Below are 22,467 nucleotides of genomic sequence, written 5' to 3'. Positions count from 1 at the left end.
TGCAGGCCGCTGTGGCGCAGTAGGTGGGCTTTTTTTTTGCTTTATTTATTTTTGTTTGAGTTGTTTTTTTGCTGTATTTAGAGTTTCTTTGTGAATATTTTTGCTTTAGGTATAAAAAATTACAAACTTTCTGTTAGTATCGGTAGTTTACAAATTTGAATAGTTTAAATTTTGATTTATTTGAAATTTGTGTTAATCGCTAGTTTGTGAATAACTTAACTTTGAGAATAGATTTTTCAGTGATTCTTTTTTCTTATGTTTAATATTAGTGTGTTTTATTATTATATTCAATTTGGTAATGCTTAGGTTATTTAAAAAATGAAATGCCTTTTGTAACGGATGAGTTTTCGTCCGAAACCCTGATACTTCGAAAGAGATTGTCCATTTAGTACACGAAGTGCATCCACTTTTTGCGGTAACCCTCTCTATTGCACATGCTATGTGGGTGAAATTATGATACCATGCCAACTTTCAACCTTTTCTGAGTTCATTTGAAATGCTTTTCAATTTCAGGGTCATTTAGCTTAAAAAATCAGTAAAGGCATGAAAGAATTTGTTTGCACATAAAATTTCTTCGCGTTTCAAATGCCAAAACACATAACTACCCTAACTATTACAGAGATTCCCTCCTGGGTGTGAAACACAGAAGAAAGTGATGATAGTGAAGCCGATCACATCCCAGATCTTTGGGTGTGAAACTTTTTCTTCGCGTGTGTCCCTTTGCGCCGTAACCATGGAAAATCTTCATCATTTAACGGGATGCTCGGGTCAATATTCACTGTGAATGGAGCAATTTCATCAAACTTTTCATAATCTTCTGACATGTCTGTCTTGTCATCCACTCCCACGATGTTTCTCTTCCCAGAAAGAACTATGTGCCGCTTTGGCTCATCGTACGATGCATTCGCTTCCTTATCTTTTCTTTTTCTTGGCTTGGTAGACATGTCCTTCACATAGAAAACCTGTGCCACATCATTGGCTAGGACGAATGGTTCGTCTGCATACGCAAGATTGTTGAGATCCACTGTTGTCATTCCGTACTGCGGGTCTTCCGTTACCCCGCCTCGTGTCATATTGACCCATTTGCACCGAAACAAAGGGACCTTCAAACCACGTCGATAGTCAAGTTCCCATATGTCATGTATATAACCATAATATGTTTCCTTTCCTGTCTTGGTTTCTGCATCAAAGCGGACACCACTGTTTTGGTTGGTGCTCTTCTTATCTTGGGCGATCGTGTAAAATGTATTACCATTTATCTCGTACCCTTTGAAAGTCATTATATTCGAAGATGGTAACTGGGACAGCAAGTACAGTCATCTTCAATAGAGGTGTCATGCATGGTACGTGTCTGCAACCAGCTGGCGAAACTCCTGGTTTGTTCACGTGTAATCCAGTCATCAGACCGCTCCGGGTGTTTGGAGCGTAGCAAATTCTTGTGTTCATCCATATACGGAGCCACCAAGGCGGAATTCTGTAGAACTGTGTAGTGTGCTTCAGTGAGAGAATGTCCGTCCATACATATTATTTGTTCCCCTCCTAGCGTGCCTTTTCCATCCAGTCTGCCCTTATGCCGCGATTCAGGAACACCAATCGGCTTAAGGTCAGGAATAAAGTCAATACAAAACTCAATGACCTCCTCATTTTCATGGCCCTTGGAGATGCTTCCTTCTGGCCTAGCACGGTTATGAACATATTTCTTTAAGACTCCCATGAACCTCTCAAAGGGGAACATATTGTGTAGAAATACAGGACCCAAAACGTTAATCTCTTCGCATAGGTGAACTAGGACGTGCGTCATGATGTTGAAGAAGGATGGTGGGAACACCAACTCGAAACTAACAAGACATTGCACCAAATCATTCTCTAACCTTGGTATGATTTCTGGATCGATTACCTTCTGAGAGATTGCATTGAGAAATGCACATAGCTTCACAATGGCTAATCGAACGTTTTCCGATAGAAGCCCCCTCAATGCAACCGGAAGCAGTTGCGTCATAATCACGTGGCAGTCATGAGACTTTAGGTTCTGGAACTTTTTCTCTGCCATGTTTATTATTCCCTTTATATTCGATGAGAAGTCAGACGGTACCTTAATACTAAGCAGGCATTCAAAGAAGATTTCCTTCTCTTCTTTGGTAAGAGCGTAGCTTGCATGACCCTGATATATGCCGTCTTTTCCGTGCATATGTTGCTGGTACTCCCGTGCCTCAGGTGTATCTTTTATCTTCCCATACACGCCCAAGAAGCCAAGCAGGGTCACACAAAGATTCTTCGTCACGTGCATCATGTCGATTGCGGAGCGGACCTCTAGGTCTTTCCAATAGGGCAGGTCCCAAAATATAGATTTCTTCTTCCACATGGGTGCGCGTCCGTCAGCATCATTCGGAACAGGTTGTCCACCAGGACCCTTTCCAAAGACCACCTTCAAATCCTTGACCATATCATGTACATCAGCACCAGTACGGTGGCGAGGCTTCGTCCAGTGATCCGCCTCACCGGAGAAATGCTTGCCTTTCTTTCTTACGGGATGCCTGCTCGGAAGAAATCGACGATGTCCCAGGTACACATTCTTCTTACAATTAGCCAAATATATACTGTCGGTATCGTCCAAACAGTGCGTGCATGCGCGGTATCCCTTGTTTGTCTGTCCTGAAAGGTTACTGAGAGCAGGCCAATCATTGATGGTCACGAATAGCAACGCCTTTAGGTCAAATTCTTCCCCCATGTGCTCATCCCACGCATGTACACATGTTCCATTCCACAGTTGTAAGAGTTCTTCAACTAATGGCCTTAGGTACACATCAATGTCGTTGCCGGGTTGCTTAGGGCCTTGGATGAGCACTGGCATCATAATGAACTTCCGCTTCATGCACAACCAAGGAGGAAGGTTATACAAACATAGAGTCACAGGCCAGGTGCTATGGTTGCTGCTCTGCTCCCCAAAAGGATTAATGCCATCTGCGCTTAGACCAAACCATATGTTCCTTGTGTCATCTGCAAACTCCTTCTCGTACTTTCTTTCAATTTTTCTCCACTGCGACCCGTCAGCGGGTACTCTCAACTTTCCGTCTTTCTTACGGTCTTCTCTGTGCCATCGCATCGCCTTGGCATGCTCTTTGTTTTGGAACAAACGTTTCAACCGTGGTATTATAGGAGCATACCACATCACCTTGGCAGGAATCTTCTTCCTGGGGCGCTTGCCCTCGACATCACCAGGGTCATCGCGGTTGATCTTATAGCGCAATGCACCGCATACCGGGCAAGCGTTCAAATCCTCGTACTCACGGCGGTAGAGGATGCAATCATTAGGGCATGCATGTATCTTCTGCACCTCTAACCCTAGAGGGCAGACAGCCTTCTTTGCTTGGTACGTACTCTCGGGCAATTCGTTGTCCTTTGGAAGCATATCCTTCATCATTACCAGCAACTTTCCAAATCCCTTGTGAGATACACCATTCTCTGCCTTCCATTGCAGCAATTCCAGTGTGGTGCCCAGCTTTTTCTTGTCACCTTCGCAATTCGGATACAACAATTTTTTGTGATCCTCTAACATGCACTGCAACTTCTTCTTCTCCAAATCACTTGCGCAGTTTCTCTTTGCATCGGCAATGGCCCGACCTAGATCATCAACGGGCTCATCTGATGTCTCTTCTTCAGCTTCTTCTTGCATTGCCGGCTCAGCTTCTTCCCGCATTACCGGCTCAGCTTCTTCCCTCATTGTTGTATCATCGTATTCAGGGAACACATGGCCAGGATAGCTGTCGTCGTCCTCTTCTTCTTCATTTTCTTCCATCATAACCCCTCTTTCTCCATGCTTGGTCCAAACATTATAGTGGGGCATGAAACCGGACTCAAACAGGTGGACGTGAATGGTTCTTGACGTAGAGTAATTGCGACCATTCTTACAGCCAGCACATGGACAATGCATAAAACCATCCGCTCGCTTGTTTGCCTCAGCCGCAAGCAGAAAAGTACGCACGCCATTAATGAACTCGGGAGAGTATCGGTCATCGTACATCCATTGCCGGCTCATCTTTAATACACATCACCGAAAACATCAAATTAATACAATACATAAAGTTCATACATAAAGTTCATACATAAAGTGCATACATAAAGAGCAAACAACACTTCAATGCAATAAATAAATAACTCTCTAGCTAAAGAATTTAAATGCAATAACAAATGCGATCAAGATCGCAACTAAGGTAACAATTGATCCAACAGCATAATGATACCAAGCCTCACTATGAATGGCATATTTTCTAATCTTTCTAATCTTCAAGCGCATTTTCTCCATCTTAATTTTGTGATCATCGACGACATCGGCAACATGCAACTCCAATTCCATCTTCTCCCCCTCAATTCTTTTCAATTTTTTCTTCAGATCCTCGTTTTCTCTTTCAACTAAATTTAACCTCTCGACAATAGGGAATTCTTTTCAATTTTTCCTTCAGATCCTCGTTTTCTCTTTCAACTAAATTTAACCTCTCGACAATAGGGTCGATTGGAATTTCGGGTTCAACTACCTCCTACATACAAATATCTATGTCAACTTGATGGGCATAATTTGTCATAAACACGAAATGCAATGAATAGTTTTAAAAGAGAATATACCACATCCGAATCATAACCCGGACGAGGGCCGACGGGGACGGATATCAAAACCATGGCACTATGCATAACAAACAACGTATGGGTAAGATAATTATACGAGTAACTATATATCCAAATCACACAAACATCATTTTTTTTATATAAAACTTCATGAACAAGAGGCTCACCACAAGGTGGTGCCGGCGATGGGACGTTGCGAGCGATTGACGGTGGTTACGACGGAGATTTAGAAGGTACTAAATAAACCACACCTACATATGCAAAACTAAGTGTTATTTTTGACCTCAAATTGCATATAAATCAAATACTAGCACATATATATAATTCCTCCCAAATTACTAAACTCAAAAATCAATCACTATATAAAGCATTGCATGAGCTAATCTAGCAATGAGAGATGAAAGGAAAGAGTTGCTAACCTTTGTGATCATTTGAATGGATGGGGGCCTTCAAATCTTGGGCAAAATGTGTGATGAGCTTGAGAGGAAGAGGGGAAAGAACAGAGAGGAGAGGGAAAAGGGGAAGAACAGAGCGAGCTCGGGTGGACGAAGGATCTATGTAGGACGACCTTTAGTACCGGTTCGTGATACGACCCGGTACTAAAGGTACTGGAGGGGCCCCGGACTGACAACATTATGCCACCACTCACTTTAGTACCGATTCGTGGCACGAACCGATGCTAAAGGTTCGCCACGAATCGATACTAATGAGAGCGGCCCGGCTAGTCGTTGGAACCGGCATTAATGTACACATTAGTGCTGGCTCAAATTCAAACCGGCATTAATGTGCTTCACGTTTTACCCTTTTCTTGCTAGCAACAAGCCACACTTCTTGCATCACCGTCGATTTGATCCTGATGTACTGTTGCAAGCGAGAATAAAGTGAGGCTTGTACTTGGATATAATAAATAAATAATTGAACAGTTGGTCGTACAGACCTCTGGTTTAATCATCAACTCCATTACTTAATTGCTTGTGTTTTTATCTGTAGTTAGATAGTTGAGTGATACCGCATGTTACAATTGTGCCTTCACTTGGCTGGTCACGTACCGCTTAGCGAATTTGCGGAACAAACTCTTGTCATCTTTTGCGATTAAAAATGGCACAGACGCTCACTCATGCATGTAATTTGTCAACAAGTACTAGCTGGTAAATTTTGACATGCAAAATCATCAGTTTGCAGGATTTACCATCTCTTTGGCATGCAAACCATCAGCTTCATATACAAACATTTTGCAGCAGTTTCCACTTCCGCACATTTACACAGTAGCAGTGCACATTAAGAAATCAACTCAAGCGGACAATTCTCTCTATAGATTAAATTGTATACATGCTTCTGAATCCTTAATCATTTCTTCAACATGAAGCTCTCTCTGAGGATATCCGCGGCCAATATAAGTAGCTCCAACATCTCCATGCTAGCGGAACCAAGGGGATCCACCTTTTCGGATTTTGATGATTTAGGCGAGTCTGAAGTGATACCACCTGATGAATCCCCTGACCAGCTTACTGGGAGAACGACGCCCAGAGCCGTTCTCATAAGGTTTGCTTCTGTTATAAGACTGCTCAGTGCTTCATAACTACTCTCCGAAGAACACCCGGATTTGACATCATCATATACCTGACAAAAAATGGTTAGGATACAAAAAATGGGTATCACATAATACTGCTAAAGCTAATAATTCGATTAAAGAAAAGTGCCCTACCTTCATAAGCACTCTGTGCAGCCTATGAACCAAAGAAGTGAGACGTTCCATAGTAGCAACACTTTCCAAAAGGGTAGCATTTTCAACTTTCATCCTGTCATGAAGTAGCATGAAATTTAAAAAAATCGCAGAACAAAATTGTAAGTGCAGATAAGATTATGGCAAAAATATAGTCTAGGATGCAGCATATTGGGGTCATATTTAGCTAATAGAAAGACTAAGTGTGATGGGAATGAACCAAAAAAGTAATTTGTGTGTATTATCACAAACCTTGATAGATCTACTGAGCACCCTCTACAAACTGTCTGGTCATTTCCACCAGAGCTCTCATGCCCAGTATTATTTTCCTTTTTTATCCATTGTCTTAGAGATGTTCTGTTAAGAATAGTCTTCAGCATCCCTTGTTGGTCATGCCCAGAAGTGATTTTTGGAGTATCAACAATACCATGACCATCATTTGCAGTAGAGCTGCTGTATAAGAAGAAAATATATATATAGTGATAAGAAGAAGAATGTATATTACACCCAGGAAACGATACTCAAAATGTTAAGTAAATATTACAAACATGATCCAGTATGATGATTTGCTGCACATAAAGCTTACCATTTCAGGAGATAAGCTTCTTTCAGTTTTGCTAACTCCATCAAGACCTTCACTTTTTCATCTTTAACCTGTATAGAACAGGTACAAGCAAGTTACAAGATGTGCATCCAATGTTGCATGCTCTAGTATGTACCGTAAAGATAAACTTCCAAGATGCTGTGAAAGAGAAGAGTCCAAGAGGAAAACAGAAAACAGAATGGCCTGTTTGCATACTAAATCCAGCCTCATCCGTGCCTCTATGAAGTCCTTGATATTTGCTGGAGCGTTAATTGCAAAATAATTTAAGTTTTTTGCACTAGCTCCAAACATGTGATACACTGAAGGTGTTGAACAGATCTAATTGTTTCATAGACCATCATAGTAATAATCGTTCACCGGTGTTAATGGTGTAGTCCTTGCATCTATGTAAACTAACCACGCGTCTGTGTACGCCAATGAACTCACAGTTAAATTCAAAACACCATCGGAGGTCGACAACTAGTCCAGACTTTGGTGACATGGCTAAACAAGTACAGTAGCCCTAGCCCTCACAGTTGTGCATTGACTGCTGCCGATGCTCTGGTTCCGGTTCCGGCTCCGGCTCCGGTTCGGTTCTACAATAGGACTTCACCAGATTTTACTATAACAACCACACCTCTAATTTTGCATTTCCAGAAAATACTGATTTTCTAGTAGAAAAAAGTGGACTGGCATAATATTCGTGTGAAATTTCTCCATATACTTTACAGTTTAAAGCACTCAGCATAACTCAAGATTCATAAGACTGTAAAGATTGTAAAAGGAAAATAATGGACATCAAAAGTGTAGGAAGTACTACTTGAGATAAGTTCTTCTCAAGGTCCTCTATAATAGCTTGGTTCTTCTGTTTTTCCAACAGGTATCTTTCTTGTTCCTGTGAGAAAAGCATAAGCGCCTCCATCTGTAGTAGATTTCAACATAATGTGAGATTATTTAATATAAAGAAAGGCCCATATGAGAATTTCAAGCACAAAGAAGCACCAGCGTAACGCTGTACCTTCTCCTGCAAAGTTTGAGCAAGCGCTTTTGAATCATCAAAAGTTGTAGAATAACGTGTAGGAACATCACCCTACAATATATGCAATAACAAGTTAAGTCATATAATTGTAAAGAGAATTGTGACATCCAGTCTTCAGGGAACTACTCCCTCTGATCCTTTCTAGATGTACTCCCTCCGTTCCTAAATATATGTCTTTTTAGAGATTCTAATGCGGACTACAGACGGAGCAAAATGAGTGAAATCTATACTCTACAATATGTCTATATATATCCGTATGTAGTCCTTGAAATCTCTAAAAAGACTTATATTTAGGAACGGAGGGAGTATTAATTTTTGAGTTAATTACACTTTTGATACATGTACTTGCACTCAATGTACAGATGCATACATAAACTTGAAAAATGGCACAAATCGGTCCTACAACTTGTGTTTCGGGTAACGTTTAAGTACATTTCCATCGTTTACCGTTAACTCTACATGCCAGTTGGCCCACACTCCATACTTGCGCGTGGGTTCCACCTATCAGTGTCAGAAAGAAATAGAAATGTAGCAAAAAGCAATGCAACCAGCAGAACTCGAACTCGCGACGTAGCGAGCTTCAGGCGTTAGCCAGTGCACCAGATGCATTTGTTGTTAGTACAAACATACAGTCCATTATATATTTTATTAGGTAAATTGATTCAAATCCAGAATGTGTATTGCACAGGATTTACTGTGTGCGTGCGTTTTTCAACTCCGTTTTTCCCCGGTCGACCGGTTACCGAAAATTTAGGTGAGCCCCGAATGTTTTTGATATCGTTCAAAAAATTATTTATTTTCAATTTACAAGGTCAGATAATGTCAAATAGAACTCGTATTCATATGTTTTCACATAAAAAATTCTTCCAAGTGATAAGGCACACGAAACATCTTGCAAAAACTGGACCTTTCTAGCGTTATATTCAACATTCTTCATAAGAAAAAATGGACGAGGCACCATAGCAATGCCTTGAACCCGCACCCCTCTGAATAAACAAGTGAAGCTGACCGCTAGAACAGGAGGCACAATTTGTCATATATGGGGTTAAAAGGAATATATGTTTACACCAAAAAAATTGAATTCAAAATTGTTTTGAAATTTTGAACAAAAAATACCGAAACTTCTGAGTTTTCGGAAACTACTTTTTCCGGTCCCTCCCGGAATAAAACCGAAAAGTAGTTTTCAAAATATTGTTCGAACCCCTTGTACAGCGCCTATTTCGCTTCAGATCAATTGTTTCCTTGCTATCCAAAAAGTTAACTATGTGTAACACTAACAAATAGTAGCAGGTGATGTAGTGGTTGGCTTCTGGAGCGTGATAGGTGACGCGCCGAGATAGATTCCTACTGCGCGCAATTGTTTTGCTATATTTTTATTTCTTTCTTTGCCACTGACAGATGGTCCCCATGTGCAGGTATTGAGTGTGGACCAACTGGCATGCAGAGCTTAACGGAGTGTTAACGGCAAACGACAGAAATGTACTTGAATGTACCTGAAACACGTTGTATGACTGATTTGTGTCATTTTTCAAGTTTATGTATGAATCTGTACATCAAGTGCAAGTTTATGTATCAAAAGTGTAATTAACTCTTAATTTTTTTCAGAAGTCAGACTTCTCTATCCTTCACTAAGTTTCTAGAAAAGATGCAACATCTAAGAAAAGGAATCAGTGCTATTAGATACATCATGAAATATATTTTCATATTTTACTTATTTAGTATTGTACATATTGGTAGTCTTTTCTATAAACTTGGTCAAGGAGAGAAAAGTTTGACTTTTGAAAAAAAAGTACACCTTATAAAAGGAACGGAAGAGTAGGCAAAGGATGTTGTGTATTATTCAAACAATACTCATGTATTACCTCTGTCCCAAATGCTTTTACTTGGAGTTGCAAAAATCAAACCCAAATGCTTTTGGAATTGATTTTGCATAAGAAAGGGTATAACAAATTAATTCCAATGTGTCCAACTAAAATACAGTACTAAAGTATTATCTGAGTAATGTGTAGCATCCTTTGCCTTTAAAAAAATGAACCCCCGAAAAACAGGGTGTTACAAGAAATGTTTTCTTCGGGAAAAAGAGGGGGAACACATCAACAAAGTACCTATCTAAAAAAAGTAAGGACATGGTATCTTGCTTACACAAGATAAATAGTCAATCTGATTTAAATGTAAAAAAGAAGTATGCCAACCCAGGATATATTCATCAAGGTGTTCTGGAGATTTGACACTATTAAGTAATATTTATCAATTTCTTCACAAGTTACACCATAACTCGTGAGCACAAATCTAGATCGAGGAAAAGGTTCCTAGAGGAAGTGGTTCCGCATAAAAGCAAGACTTGAGAAAGTTCATTATGTTCTGAACAAACCTTGGGGATGGTTTCAGGGCCAATATCCATAGTAACATGCACGTCTTTACAACTACTGTCACAGCATTGCATCTTCCCAACAGGGTTACCCATGATCTCAGCATTGATGCAAATTTGAGTTAACTTGTCTTGAATCTCATTAACAGCCGTGCTTAACAGAAGTAATTCTTCTTCCAATATTTTCATAATTTCAGCCCTTTGATATGTATAGACTTTTTGAAGAGCAGACAGACCATTTCTCATAAGATCATCACTGAGTGCCTGCATTCCAAAGTGTATACATCATTAAGCGCATTAAGGTGCCGTCAGAAAAAAAAATGATATGATAAGTTGAATTTTTGTACCTGTTTCTTTTCCAGTGTTCGTGCATTTCTTTGCAAGTGATGTTCAATTTCGAAACTCTGGACATCCAAGTGACAGATCTCTTAGGAAAGCCGAAAAACTATTTGTCTCTGCTATGGATAAACTTACCTTACCATTCTTAGATTGCTTTGCAGCTTAGATATTTTAGCTTTAAGCGACTCATTCTCCTGTTCTAGAGATGCCTACATAAAAAAGATCAGTGAATGTGTATACAACTAGAAACAATAAAATTATTGAAACTGTCAAGTAACAAAAATAAGTTTGCTGGTGTGCCGCTTGTAAAGAAGCATACAAGGCTTATGTTATTAATTTATCTATTTATTAATGTTGCCCAATCAGAAATTCAGAACGTCTGACTAAGTTTAACTGATTATGTCTATAACATACTTCGATATATTCCACTATTCCAGCCATTTAAATATATAATAATACAGAATGTGGAAACTTCTACATTACCAGTGGAGCATCGATTTTGCAAATGAGAATTTTTGACAGCCAGGTCCTTTTCTATACTGAGACTACATTGCTTAATTCAGGCAGAGAGGGCATGATCATCTCTAGCAGAGTCGAACCTATAAATAGAATAACTATTTACTTACAATCTTGAGAACCATCAGACATGCAGTTACTTTGTAATTTCTGTCTCCGTGTAAGGTCCTGTAATTTATACTAGAGAAAGCTAAAGTTCAAAGTAGAGATGCTTCCTATTAGAATTTTAGAAAAACGTGATAACTGACATCAAAGTTTAACACATCCCTATCTTTTGCATTTCTAAGGTTCCCAAAATAAACTTGTCCAGACAAACATATCCTACAACAGTGGATTATAAAAATTCAATAGAAGTATTAGGTACTCCCTCCGTCCCAAAATACTAAATCAGCGACACTTATTTTGGGACGGAAGGAGTATATTTTAAACTGAAACAGTGAAAAAATAAAACATATCAATCTGCAAGTGAATTATTATCTCTCATGGATAAAGTGATTTAAGTTTACAATGTACTTCGAAGTTGAGGTTTCGCCATCCAGGTTGAAACTCCAACTGTCAGCAGAATCATCTAGAAGAATTGAACATTTCTCTTCAAAAGTAATGTTTGAAGGGCATTCACATTCTCTGGAACGAACTTCGTATAATTTTTTAATAACCTGAAACAGAATCAATCATCAAACTCCCAATCAAGAAGGATCAATTCTGATATATATTGGGTGGTGCAAATGATGCGAACTGAACACGTCAAATCAGCATGAAAGAGGGCAGATCCCAATTGGATTCTTTTTTTATCTAAAATATACTGAGTGTAGATGGCGAGGTACAGACAACCACATACATTAGAAATAAAAAATATGCAGTAGGTCAAGGAAATTATTTTACACTCAGGCGTCCATCAAAACCACTCAATAATATACGTCCTCCTTAGTGCAATTTACATTAGAAAGTTGGACGGGAAAAATGGGCAAGACTATTTAAATCCTGACATTATTCAGGATTTTGACAGCAAGCCATATTTTGCATTTTGTTTTTCATTCTCTCGTTGGGCCAACTACTCAGTGACACAGCCCTGTGGCAAAAATGAAATGGACAATGTCAAAAGAAAAATTTACAAACTTATAGTGGTAAGATTTTCCCTTTAAATCCTTCATTGAACAGAAAAAATTACCAGATAATCATTGTGGACATAGCAACAGAAAACATGCGCACATCCAAGAGGGATTTAGGATGCTCTTTTAGTTCTCTCAACTAAAATCTGGTACTTTTTCAGTATGAAAAAAAACTTTTAAGTGAACTTGCACAGATTTATGCTGGTAGTAATGGCAATAAGAAATCAAAAGCATGCTTACATTCAAGGAAGATTCTGTATGCGCTTTTAGTTCTGTCAACTCCATTTGCAGGTCATCGTTCAAACGTTTCTGATCTTCCATTGCAGTTTGATATTCTCTCGTCCTGCCAATTAACAATCATGATACTCTGCACTTATCTGAAAAGTGCAGCAAATCTAGGACATTCTCCATAACGTCGTTGAATGTGGGATACTTAAATAAAGCTTATGTGAAGTGTAGTTGTGATTTAAGAAACTCCCAAATGCAGAAACAGAAAGAATAAGTTCTGTGGTCACCACCCTAACGATATACTGCCTCCGTCCCATATTAATTGACGCTCAAATGGATGTATCTAGCAGTGAAATACGTCTGGATACATCCGTTTCAGCATCAATTAATATGGGACGGAGGGAGTAATTGTGTAAAGAATGTACAGTTAAACTTTGTGTCAGTACATTTAGTATGGTACGCATGTCTTGTTAGAGATGCTAACAAGATGCACAGCACAAATTTTAACTCGCACCGGAAGTTAAGAAAATTTAAGCACTGGCAAAATAAGGCCATGTACAATGCTATGTGCTTAGAAAAATAAATCAATTTTGCTTTAAGCACTAGTGGTTATTTGTAGAGTACAAGTGCTTAGAAAAATAAATCGGTTTTGCTTTAGACGCCTCTGGTACACAAATAAGCACTGGTGCTTAATCCTGAGAAAAGTTTGAAAACTACACCATACCTCAACCAAACCTGAATGGATAAACTTGGCAACCCAAACCGAACTAAACCTATTTGTATTCCCGTCAACCCAACCAAAACCAAACCTATTTGACTCACCCAAACTGAACTAAAACTGAGTGTCCATCTGTGGGTTGGAACCATTTCCTGAAATGGTTCGAAAACCATCTGTGCATGGAGTGGCCATCGTCGCCGGCTTCCCGAGGCCCGCGCACGAGGTAATGATGCCCGCGTTCTCCCCCCTGTATCTCCAAGCAGGAGGACGCCGGGGCACATCTGATGAGCAGCAGGACACAGGGACGGCACCCGGCACAGGCAGATGGTCAGCCGTTGTCGCCGCTGCCTGCGGCGCGGACACGGGCTGGGAGCAGGGTTGAGGAGCCATGGCGCACAAGGATGGCCGGGAGCACGAGGGAGCAGAGCTCCGGGTTGAGAAGAGTTGGATGCAGGGGTGGCCGGAATGAGGAGATCAGGCGGCGCCACCAGGCGCGCTCACCCGTCGCGAGAGGGCATCTTTAATGTCTCATGTTCCACAATGCTCGCAGACGCACCTCTCCTTTCGACCATGGCGCCTGCCGCTCCTCCACATGCTGGAGTCGCCGCCGGCCTGCCGAATAACTCCGATCTGGCCCTTGCTGATCTGCACGTAAGGGTTGGAATCATTTCCTGGAACCATTTCCCTTCCTCGAATAGTCTTCGCAGAGGGGGCTGGCGAGCCGTGCGCGAGCAGTGACGGCAGCCGTCGCGAACGGCGAGCTGCGGCGGTCGCAGGCGTGGTCGACGAGCGGAGAAGACTGTGTGTCTGTCGGGCTGGAGAACTTGGAACGAAACCTATACCACCAACCGGTCTAAACTGTGGATTGAAACTGTTTGTAACCGGATCTGTTTGGGCCCATAGCCGACCATACCCACCCATTTGCTGTGAGAAACTAAACTAAACCAAACTTTTAGGAGAGTTAGCCCATTAACACCTGAAACAAACGAGGCCGGACGCAAAAACCGACCCAGCGCACCCGGTCAATCGAAAACTATTCCTAGATTTACTGGTGCTTAAGAAAACAATGGTTTGTTTTTCTAAGCACTGCTCTAAGCTCCTAGCATTGTACATGGTCTAAGATTCCACTTTCCTCGCTAAACAAGAGAACATTGTTACAAACTTAACTAGTGCCCTTTTCTTATTAGGATGTGTCTCATAATATGTGCAGTTGCAGGTCTGTCAATGCACCAGCCAACATTAATATCGGATGCTGGCCATTTTACAACCAACAAACTCACATCCAAAAAGAAAAACACTGCAAGACCACTTATTTGTCAAGATCTTTGATACTGTAGATACCAGTCAGTTTCCATTATACTCGCCTCTGGGGAACTTGGTGAAACGACACATTAACATTTCATCTTTCTTAGATAACATTATATCTTAAATACCAGAGAACAGTTCAAGACATGTGAAATAGGAAATGAGTAACAGTACCTTTCCTCAAAGGTAGCGCACATTTTTAACCCTGCTTCTTCTCGCTCCTTTGCTTTCTCACACTACCAATTTCAAATGTCATGTATAAAGCATTACATCTTTAGATACAGAATTGACGTAATAAGTAAATCAAGAAGAACCTCCAACAATGAACCATCTCGTTCAGCAAATGCTTGAGCAACGCTGCTCTGGAAAAACCTCACTTGCTGCTCTAGCTCCTTGGTCTGCATTGTCATTGCAGGATAGAAGGTCATTTCCACAATAAGCTAGATTTCTTGTAAACAGAACTTTAGGACGTTAAAGAATTAGTGACCTAAATTCCACAAAATATCAAATTTTAAGTAAGCATATGAGGCCTTTATTGTCTATTTCAAGTTAACTGAAGTGAAATTAATATTAAGCAAAGGTCCCAAAGGGTACCTTCTCTAAAAAGACCAACCAAGACTCGGAATATGCCTATCATGCTTGAAATGATATTTTACTTTCAGGCTGCAGATTTCAAATAAGCACAACTGTTAGTGTTTTGTTTAGTTGTGCACTGTCTGAATGATATGTGGGTCTAGCTATAAGTGAGCATAGATATGGCATGCCATGTTCAAGCTCAAGGTACTTCACTCCCTATACTGCTTGTACGTGGATGATGGAGAAGTATAAAATTATCTGCCACTAAATATTAGTCGGCAAAAGCTACAACATTATTTATTTATTTTTTGATCGGAAAGTTACAACATTATTGATAAAACAACAACAGTCGATTGTACAAGTCAAAGTATGAAACCTTTGATAGCTCAGCACCATATAAATCAGCAAGCTGGCTCTGAAAATTTAAGTAAAGCAATCATCAGAAGAAAGAAAAAGAAATGCAGATACAAACAATAGTGCAGCGAGGAAGAGAAGCACACCTTAACTCGATAAGCCTCAGCAAGCTCCTCTTGCAAATTTTGATTCTCTCTTAAGCATCCACTTAACTTCTTCTGAAGGATCTCAATATCCTGCTCCAGAGCTGTTGTCCTGGATAGTTAAAACAAAACATTGGTTTACTTTCACTACAATGATAACAATGGAACATGGACAGAACCTATGGAAGCACCTCTGAGAAAGCATTCGAGTTGCAACAGAAACATAACCAGGCCCAGCTTGTTGCATACATAATTGCTCGATATCTTTTCTCAGTTCATCACGTTCTGACAAACAAAGAATATTTCAATCAATAAGTGTACACCTATACCCCCACATAAAAGAAATACAAGAATGAAAACTGGAACTACTCCCAAAACAACTAGTCTACATGAGCAGCTTGAGAAAACAGAACATGGTGTTCTCTCCATTCAAAAGGTCATCAATCTGAAGTATGAGAAAATAGGTACATTGATCTTCCATTGAAAATCTCTGATTACTAGTAACATCTGCCAATAGTTTCCAACATGTTAACCATGTACACATGACATCCAAAGGAAGCAACACTGCTGCGTACTAAGATACTCCTATGACTGAACAAAGCTGTAGAAGGTTGGAATTATTATAAAGACTCATAAAATGTCTATCAGAAACAATGTAACATAATTAGCCAAGGACTTCAGCAGCTACTTCATGTACTTTCCCAAATTGTACAGCAAGCCACCATTAACAGAGTGAAAGAAATTTTAAAAAAACTATTGCATTCTTCGCAAAAATTATCTACTCAAATATGCGAGAATAGCTGAGTTATGACAGGGTACATATTAGTGAAGGAACTCTAGTGCATTATCCGCTTTTATATCTTGAGGTCATTATTGAAGGAAGCCAGGAACTAGTACGATTCCCCCTGAATTTCCATTGGAGTGCCTCCATTCCAAAAAGGGGTGAGGGTCCTGAATTGAACTACTTGCACAGAGAAAACAATGTAGCCAAACTAATCACTAATCTGCAGGCTGAAGTGTTATATATAATGAGAGCAACTTCTATTGGCACAGGAAACAATCAGTATGTTAGGGTTATCATTGAAAGTATAAACGAATGAATGATAATCTTGTATATGACAGATATGAGTGAGTACCCCGCTGGAGTTCTTCAACTCGACGAGTTAATACTTCACCATCGTATGGCTTCTCATCCATTTTCTACAGAAAAACAGATAAAATAAGACTAATGTTCTTGAATAAAAATGCAAATGAATTGATATCCTACATGCCATAATGTAACATAAACATCGAAGCCGTGCAATGGAAGCCTCAAGTTCTGAGCACAAAATAGTAGTAATACCGCAGGCTTGCAATGAAGCAGGGGTGATCCCCTAGACCCGCTTCTTCCAACCAACGCAGAAGTGGAAGAAAAAATGTGCTGCGGCACAGGGGACATGGACGGATTTCTCCCAAGATTCCGGGCTCGGAATCGCCACCCACAATTGCACAAACGCGGACGAAACCCTAGCCTGCTAATCCGGCCAAAAATGAAGCACAGGTTCGACTGGGATTCAGCAAAGCCTACCTTGAATCCACACGGACTTATGGCCGGGTTCGTCTCCTCCACGTAGTCGTCGAGAAGAGCGCCGCCGCTCGCTTCGCCGCCGGCTCAGAGGAGGACAAGACGAGGTTTCGTGAGCTGTCTCAAAACCAGATGGTCGCTCCTCGTGGCCTCACATGCTTAGAGGAGATGCTTAGGGACATAGACCGGGTTTTTCTGAAGCATCGGTGCTTAAAGCGTCTCTCCTATACAAATAAGGCATTGTATAATGGGAGATGCTTAGAGAGGTGCTTAGAAAAATAAACCGAGTTTTTCTAAAGCACTAGTGCCTATTTTTATAGAAGAGACGCTTAGTTAAGCGTCTACCCTGTACAAATAAGCACCGGTGCTTAAAGAAAGCTTGATTTATTTTTCTAAGCACCTTCCCTAAGCACCTTCCATTGTACAAGGCCTAAGCATTAAGCGTCTATTCTGTACAAATAAGCACCGGTGCTTAAGAAACACCCGATTTATTTCTCTAAGCATCTTTCTAAGCACCTCCCATTGTACAAGGGCTGAGAGGCGGGCCAGAGCGGCTTCGGTCTACAAGTGCCAAGAAGAATATCGTGCAAGCAAAATACTGACGTGGCAAAATAATTAAAGAATGTGTGTACAATAATTAATAAGGCAGCCTCGCGAACCATCCTATGATTGGATGATTAGGTAGACAATGGTACGATTCAAGTTTTGATACTCGCATTTATCCTGAATTTATTAAAAAAAATCGGCGATACATGTTCAGTAGTTCCCGTCGACTACGAGGCGTCTATGGTGACTTTATAAAATCTCAAGATGATATGTCGGCTCAGTCTCTTGGAGGTGCTCATAGGATATGGTGTGCTTATATGCGTTCATAGGGATAAGTGTATGCGTGTATATATAAGTGCTTGTGTGTATTGATGTTTAAAAAAAATAAGGCAACCTTATTTTAGTTTTGCCACATGAGAAGACATTACAAGATGAGTAAGGCATCCTGAAGACCGAGCTTCGTAGATGCCTTAACTTAAAAAAATCATACTATCTAGTTTCAAAGAATTGTAGAAAAGAAAATACACATGTATAGAAGCATGTAATGTGTATGTGTGTAACATTTTTGGATGAAATCTTGAATTGCGAGCTGGAAAAGAAAATCCTGAATTTTAAGGATGAACGGTAAATATGTTAGAAAGTCATGGATTTGTTTTTCTTTTCTAGCTCTAATTTTAATGTATTTTAACCTAAAAAATATGCATATATACATTGTGTCTCTAGATATACGTGTATTTTTCACAATCTTTTGAAACAGAAAAGTTCTAAGTTTTCAAATTAAGATCTCCACGAAGCTCGGCCTTCGTTTGGCATTTTTGATAAAAAAAGAATGAGTATGATGAGTTCTTTCTTAGTCTTACCTTTTGTAGAACACCCATTCTTTCTTTTACATAGCTTTTTTCGTTGCACTTCACGTGCGCTCGCCAGAGAAAACTGTCACTTCTGTCACACGCACTACACGAGAAAAACAAAATTACCATCATGGGATTCAAATCCACAACTCTCTAGCATCAAGCACACCGCAACAACCAACTCACCTAAAAGGAGTTGATGTTGATGGAAATATGCCCTAGAGACAATAATTAAATGGTTATTATTATATTTCTTAAATCATGATAAAGGTTTATTATTTATGTTAGAATTGTATTGATCAGAAACTTAAATGCATGTGTGAATACATAAACAAATACCCGTGTCCCTGATAAGCCTTTACTAGACTAGCTCGTTGATCAAAGATGGTTAAGGTTTCATAACCATAGACATGTGTTGTCATTTGATAACGGGATCACATCATTAGAAGAATGATGTGATGGATAAGACTCATCGTTAGCTTAGCAAATTGATCATTCAGTTTATTGCTATTGCTTTTTTCATGTCAAATACATATTCCTTCGACTATGAGATTATGCAACTCCCGGATACCGGAGGAATACCTTGTGTGCTATCAAACGTCACAAACGTAACTGGGTGATCATAAAGATGCTCTACAGGTATCTCCGAAGTTGTTTGTTGAGTTGGCATAGATCGAGATTAGGATTTGTCACTCCGAGTATCGGAGAGGTATCTCTGAGCCCTCTCAGTAATACACATCATAAGAAGCCTTGCAGGCATAGTGACTAATGAGTTAGTTGAAAGATGATGTATTACGAACGAATAAAGAGACTTGCCAGTAACGAGATTTAAGTAGGTATGAAGATACCGACGATCGATTCTCGGGCAAGTAACATACCGATGGACAAAGGGAATTATGTATGTTGTCATAAGGTTCGACCGATAAAGATCTTCGTAGAATATGTAGGAGCCCATATGGGCATCCAGATTCCGCTATTGGTTATTGACCGGAGAGGTGTCTCGGTCATGTCTACATAGTTCTAGAACCCGTAGGGTCCGCACGCTTTAACGTTCGTTGACGATATAGTATTATATGAGTTATGTATGTTGGTGACTGAATGTTGTTCCAAGTCCCGAATGAGATCACGGACATGATGAGGAGCTTCGGAATGGTCTGGAGGTAAAGATTGATATATAGGATGATATGGTTAGGCCAAGGGGTAAGGCTCACGGGGCTTTAAGTCGGTGCAAAAGGAGTTTTGCAGAGCCTGGGGGGCAAACGCTGGAGACCCTAGCGTCTAGCCCTGGGCCAGACGTCAAGGACTGTGGCGTATGGTTCTGGACGTCCGAGAAGGACTCTTCCTTGCGGGAAAAACCGACTTTGAGGAGGCTCTTTCTCCAAGTTACGACCCTAGGGCTCAACATATAAATAGAGGGGCAGGGCTAGCACCTGGAACACATCAAGATACACCAAGCCATGTGCCGGCAACCCCGTCCCTCTAGTTTATCCTCCGTCATAGTTTCCGTTGTGCTTGGCGAAGCCCTGCAGAGATTGTTCTTCACCAACACCGTCACCACGCCGTCGTGATGCCAGAACTCATCTACTACTTTGCCTCTCTTGCTGGATCAAGAAGGCGAGGATGTCATCGAGCTGAATGTGTGCTGAACGCGGAGGTGTCGTACGTTTGGTACTTGATCGGAACGGATCGTGAAGGTGTACGACTACATCAACCGCGTTGATAAACGCTTCCGCTTAGGTATGAAGATGCTCTCCTAACACGTCTCCAACGTATCTACTTTTCCTAACGCTTTTCTTCTTGCGTTGGACTCTAATTTGCATGATTTGAATGGAACTAATCCCAGACTGACTTGTTTTCAGCAGAACTACCATGGTGTTGTTTTTGTGCAGAAATAAAAGTTCTCGGAATGGAACGAAACTTTGCGAGGAATTTTTATACAATAAACAAGAATTTCTGGAGCCAAGACCTACCGGAGAGGGGCACCTGGGTGGGCACAACCCACCAGGGCGCACCCCCCTCTCCTGGCGCGCCCAGGTGGGTTGTCCCCACCTGGCGGCCTCGCAGACCCTGAAACCGATGCTATAAAATCCTATTTTTTTAGAAAAAATCAGGGAGAAAGAATTATCGCGATCCACGAGACGGAGCCGCCGTCACCTCCTGCTCTTTATTGAGAGGCCAGATCTGGAGTCCGTTTGAGGCTCCAAAGAGGGGGGTCTTCATTCTTCGTCATCACCAACCCTTCTCCATCACCAATTCCATGATGCTCCCCACCAGGAGTGAGTAATTCCTTCGTATGTTCGCTGGTCGGTGAGGAGTTGGATGAGATTCATCATGTAATCGAGTTAGTTTTGTTAGTGCTTTATCCCTAGTATCCACTATGTTCTAAGATCAATGTTGCTATGACTTTGCCATGCTTAATGCTTGTCACTTTGGGCCCGGGTGCCATGATTTCAGATCTGAACCGTTTATGTTATCACCATTATATCCATGTTCTAGATCCGATCTTGCAAGTTATAGTCACCTACTATGTGTTATGATCCGGCAACCCTGGAGTGACAAATAGTCGGGACCACTCCCGGTGATGACAATAGTTTGAGGAGTTCATGTATTCACCGTGTGTTAATGCTTTGTTCTGGTTCTCTATTAAAAGGAGGCCTTAATATCCCTTAGTTTCCAATAGGACCCCGCTGCCATGGGAGGGTAGGACAAAAGATGCCATGCAAGTTCTTTCCATTAGCACGTATGACCATTTACGGAATACATGCCTACATTATATTGATGAACTGAAGCTAGTGTCGTATTGCCCTAGGTTATAACAGTCTCATGATGAATATCATCTAGCAAGTCACCGATCCAATGCATATGAATTTATCCTATACTGTTCTTACTAAGTTACTATTGTTATCGTTACTGTTGCACTTGTTACAAAACTACTGCTATCACTGTTACCGTTATCACTGTTACTGCTACTATTATCAAAACTATCATACTACTTTGCTACTGATCACTTTGTTGCAGATAATTAATCTCCTGGTGTGGTTGAATTGACAACTCAGCTGCTAATACCTTAAAATATTCTTTGTCTCCCCTTGTGTCGAATCTATAAATTTGGGTTGAATACTCTACCCTCGAAAACTGTTGCGATCCCCTATACTTGTGGGTTATCAAGACCTTTTTCTGGCGCCGTTGCCGGGGAGCATAGCTATATTTGTTGAGTCACTTGGGGTTATTATCATATTATCACTATCAAGAATCTGAAGGATGATAAGACTAAGATTTTTCCCTCAAAGACGAGAAGAGGTAAGGAACTGCCATCCAGTTCTGCTTTAGATTCACCTTCTGTTATAAGTAAACTTGCAATACCACCACATGCTATTAATTCTGATATGTCGCAAGTTATTGATGATGCTACTTCTGCTATGGATAATGCTTATGATGATGCTAGTACCTTGCTTGGTAATGATGATGTGCCATTTGGTGAATTTCTTGATAAACAAATTGCTAGAGTAATACAACATGATGTTGTTGAATCTGATGATGAGCTTGAAACTAAATCTCCTGAAACACTTGCTAGAACTAGCCTTCCTAGATATTAATTTCCTAAGGTACTGGAAGGTTATGTTATGAATGAGGAGACAACTAAAGATATTCTTGCTTGTAGGGATAGAGATGATCTAGAGAAATTATTATGCAAGTATAAAAAAATCTCTGAATGCTAGAATGAAATGTGATCCTAAGTTTGCTACTTCACCGATCTTTATTGATGATAAGGATTATGAATTCTCTATCGACCCAGAGTTGATTATTTTGGTTGAATCTGATCCTTTCCATGGTTATGAAACTGAAACTGTTGTGGCACATCTTGCTAAGTTGAATGACATAGCC

The 22,467-nt window shown here is 40.5% G+C and overlaps 1 protein-coding gene across 2 annotated transcripts; it reads right to left on the bottom strand.

Moving 5' to 3' along the window:
* Window positions 1-5,712: 5,712 nt before the first annotated feature.
* LOC123086251 (uncharacterized) lies at window positions 5,713-17,381 on the bottom strand. 2 transcript variants are annotated; one of them, XM_044507967.1, is made up of 18 exons: window positions 17,189-17,381; window positions 16,758-16,821; window positions 15,813-15,906; window positions 15,625-15,733; window positions 15,501-15,539; window positions 14,863-14,946; window positions 14,723-14,784; window positions 12,538-12,640; window positions 11,695-11,844; window positions 10,813-10,881; window positions 10,681-10,737; window positions 10,337-10,597; window positions 7,945-8,016; window positions 7,747-7,848; window positions 6,930-6,997; window positions 6,596-6,796; window positions 6,326-6,419; window positions 5,713-6,240 (listed from the first exon to the last, which is right to left on the bottom strand). In XM_044507967.1, exons 2-18 carry the CDS (start codon window positions 16,816-16,818, stop codon window positions 5,968-5,970), a joined length of 1,899 nt encoding a protein of 632 aa, XP_044363902.1. In that variant the 5' UTR covers window positions 16,819-16,821; window positions 17,189-17,381; the 3' UTR covers window positions 5,713-5,967. The 2 variants fall into 2 exon arrangements, with proteins under 2 accessions (XP_044363902.1, XP_044363903.1); XM_044507968.1 differs by having other exon boundaries at window positions 6,596-6,793.
* Window positions 17,382-22,467: the final 5,086 nt, after the last annotated feature.

Source organism: Triticum aestivum, chromosome 4A (assembly GCF_018294505.1).
Source record: "Triticum aestivum cultivar Chinese Spring chromosome 4A, IWGSC CS RefSeq v2.1, whole genome shotgun sequence".
Taxonomy (NCBI): Eukaryota; Viridiplantae; Streptophyta; class Magnoliopsida; order Poales; family Poaceae; genus Triticum; species Triticum aestivum.
This window is presented reverse-complemented; position numbering and strand designations above follow the sequence as displayed.